We start from the raw sequence: 3,287 nt of genomic DNA on the forward strand, positions 1-3,287 counted from the left end.
GACATACCAATTCCCTGATAGTCAGGACTTGGCTTACCTCTGCATGGGTATTCAAAGCTGGATTTGGGTATTTTTAACACGGTCATCATCCACTCTCATGTGCCAGTACATCAATCAATAAACCTGGTTGGACAAGCACCTCTGACAGCTATTTTTTCCCACAACCTTCCCTAATTTCTTTTCAAGATGCTCCTCCAACTATTATAATATCAGGCAGCACAAACTGACCACCACTCATGCTAGTGCAGATACGGGACCGCAGTTCGCTACGCATCAATCAATCAGTTAGCTGCAACATGTTTTAGGAAATCCGATTTCGCTGCAGTGAACCTATTTACATTTGCCATGCAAAATAGTAGAATACATAGACCCATCTTGACTAGAGATTCAGCTGATAGTTGTAAGGATTATGTTACTACAAGGGGAACGTAAATGGCATTCTCAACATATGGTGATGCTAACCGAGGTACTCGTTCCTAAAGGCATGCCATACGTCGATTAAAATTTGGTAGAAGACAAAAGCGTACAGAATTGTGTTCTTGGTTCTGTGCCAGCGTGGATAAAAGGTGTTAACAGGAGTCAGTTTGTACCATCTGAAATTTATTGGCTGCAGGATCATCTCAAAAAGAAGCTGGTGAAGGTAGTGGGAAGAGCAGTTGACAAAGATGCTTGTCAAATCGGGTCCATTGGTTGATGTACTGGAACATGAGGGCAGAGAATGACCGTGCTAAAAGTATCCTTCTTAGCTTTAAATTCTCATGCGGAGATTTACCAAATCCGAGGCATTGAGGTATTGCATATCTTTAGTCCCAACTCAGGTGGAAGATCAGTAATGTTACGATTGCATAATCCATCTTCTGGATGCTTCGCAATTATCCAAAGAGGATCTAACAACCCTCTTAGAATCTCTTTCACCCCAGCAAACATTTTTATTGTTGTCATTTTAAATGAAACCTGGATTCGTTTGGTGAGATTCATTGTTTCGTGGCAACAGTAGTAATTTATTTTCTTTTATTTCTGATTTGTTTTTTTGGGTGATTTGGTTAAGGAGGCCCCAGATAAGCCATGTAATTACCAGGGTGACAAATAGCATTGTCTACGAGAGGCTCTACTTTTCGCCAAATCATAGAGGTCTTCTGCACAACACCCATCGCCTTCAGCATAGACAGAGCAGCGGTTAATGTGTTGATCCTTTGTAAAGAGTGTTCAAAAGGGTCTTTGAAATTGAAAACTAGGCGTTTCAATTAAGAGGTGACTAAAGATGAAGTGAGGAGTGGTTACTAACCTTAAATGCTGGAATCACGTTGTCCACGCGATTGTAGCGATTACGGATACCATTTGGACTATGCTACTAAAATGGCAATGAATGATCGGGTATGACATGTCTGACCCGACATGTTGCTTTCTTTAAAAGTAACCATCATTGCTGTCAGTAATTAAAATACCACAAATCGTTTTAGATAAGTCTCTACAAAAAAATTTAACCTGCCGAATTTAAAATATTGGCAAAGAGGTAGTTCAACATCAGTCACCACATGTTAATAAAAAGAAATTTTAGCATTTGCTGGGATTCAGTAACGAACGGTTATTCGCTACTTGGGCTATACATCCAGTACAAGTGTCACATAGTATGTTTTAGAGCTGTTTCTTAGCAGCAAATTTTTTTCCTTTTTCCCCTTTTTAAGTGTACCAGCCGGTATACAATATTTCTGAGTGAAATTAAGAAAATAAGTGAAGGTAAATAGCCTCATTATTTTATGTAAACCAAACAAAAACTTAACTTTATTTAAAAGAGTAGTATTTGAATCAATTTATGTCTGTCAGAGCAGTAAACAGCTTGTTTTACCAGTGAAGCGTTTCAGTAAGGGGTTGCTGATTCCTGTGTGGTAATTGGCTGCATGAGGCTGTTTTGATAAGACATTACAAAAAATTGGTCGAATAATCTTCCTCTAATTTAAGAACACCAAAAAATTTGTTTATCACTTGAATTCCTTTGGAGGCAAAGATTAATTCATTCTTTTGACTTATTTGAGGGAAGCACGGGAATATAAAATGGTCTTTCTCTTCAAATGGTCGAACGAAGGTGAAATTAGCCAAGTCTTCTGCGAGTGAAGAATCACAGCACAAGTTAATGGGATTAACTTGGTGTTTCCATTTAGGATGTCGTAGTTTCATAGCAAAAGAGGAGTCAGTATAGATTTGTCTTTACAGGTCTTTGTTTAGGAAAGAATCTGTCTGTTTCATTAGCCTGAACATGAATATGACCTTGCAATCACGTTATCGTAACTTTTATGATTTACTAAAGATGTCTTGCTTCAATTGCGACTGACATTCCACTATGCACGGACCATTTTAGCTATTGCACTTACAAGATATCTCTACTAGTTTACACATGATTTGTTAGATAAGAAGGTGAGATTTTACTCTAGTTCTGAGCTAAACTCTTCTCATTTCTCAAACTACAATGTTCATTATTATCGGTTTTGGGACGAGAATCTTTCCTCACCCTGCCTATCCTACCCATATGGCTTTGCGTAAAATATTATTTCGTATCGCAGTGGAATAGCTGAGAGGGTCTGACCTACTAATGGAAGGATGTCAATCCGGTAGGGGTGTTAGACTCGCAACAATGCCACATCGCAGCAAACAGGAATGCTTGACATGGCATCACTTCACCCGTTGTTCCCAAGGGTAAAACGCGGGGCATATTCGTGGCAGCCTCGCCATCTGTAAAGACGGAAAATAAATTTGTGCAGCGCATAAGAGGCAGTGAAATGCGTGCGATTGCCTGCGGCCTGTTTGTCAATACCTCTCCAGCCGAAGCTTTCTTTGCTTAAGACGTTCAGTGTTAATAGATGATGGAGAACCCGCTAGCGTTTGGAACTCGGCTGAGCCAGTGATGCCTTCTGTGAGTAACCTGTTTTTCTGTTAAATCACTCGTGTTCCTTTTCCACCTTTAGACCCGTATTTATAGATATCCTTCCGCACAATTAAAAAACATTTGAAAACGGTGGTTTTACTGTTTACTGCTTGGTGTCTTATTTTTCGGACCCTAACGTGTGAGTGTCATTATATTTTCGTTGCTCCTTGCTTCCATTTCTACTTATTGTCGACCATAGCAGTCTGAGGAATTTTGCAGATAGAATACCTTGAATATGTTAGCGAGTGAAGTAGCTCACCTTTTATCCAGAACATAAGCACATTCACTAGTTACTACGTTGGTCAGGGTAGCATTCGAAATACAACACTCAGAATTCGTCGCAAACAATCTTGATACCATGAACACA

The 3,287-nt window shown here is 39.5% G+C and overlaps 1 protein-coding gene across 1 annotated transcript in view; it reads right to left on the reverse strand. All coding sequences in view use genetic code 11, as the record gives it.

Moving 5' to 3' along the window:
- Positions 1-978, reverse strand: part of EGR_10224 (hypothetical protein) — a gene marked incomplete at both ends in the record, with an annotated part of 6,923 nt that extends 5,945 nt beyond the window's left edge. The window contains one exon of the mRNA XM_024499473.1: positions 773-978. Within this exon, the coding sequence (XP_024346110.1) occupies positions 773-978 (206 nt within the window). The remainder of the gene's footprint in view (positions 1-772) is intronic.
- Positions 979-3,287: the final 2,309 nt, after the last annotated feature.

Source organism: Echinococcus granulosus, assembly GCF_000524195.1.
Source record: "Echinococcus granulosus chromosome Unknown EG_S00200, whole genome shotgun sequence".
Classification (NCBI taxonomy): Eukaryota; Metazoa; Platyhelminthes; class Cestoda; order Cyclophyllidea; family Taeniidae; genus Echinococcus; species Echinococcus granulosus.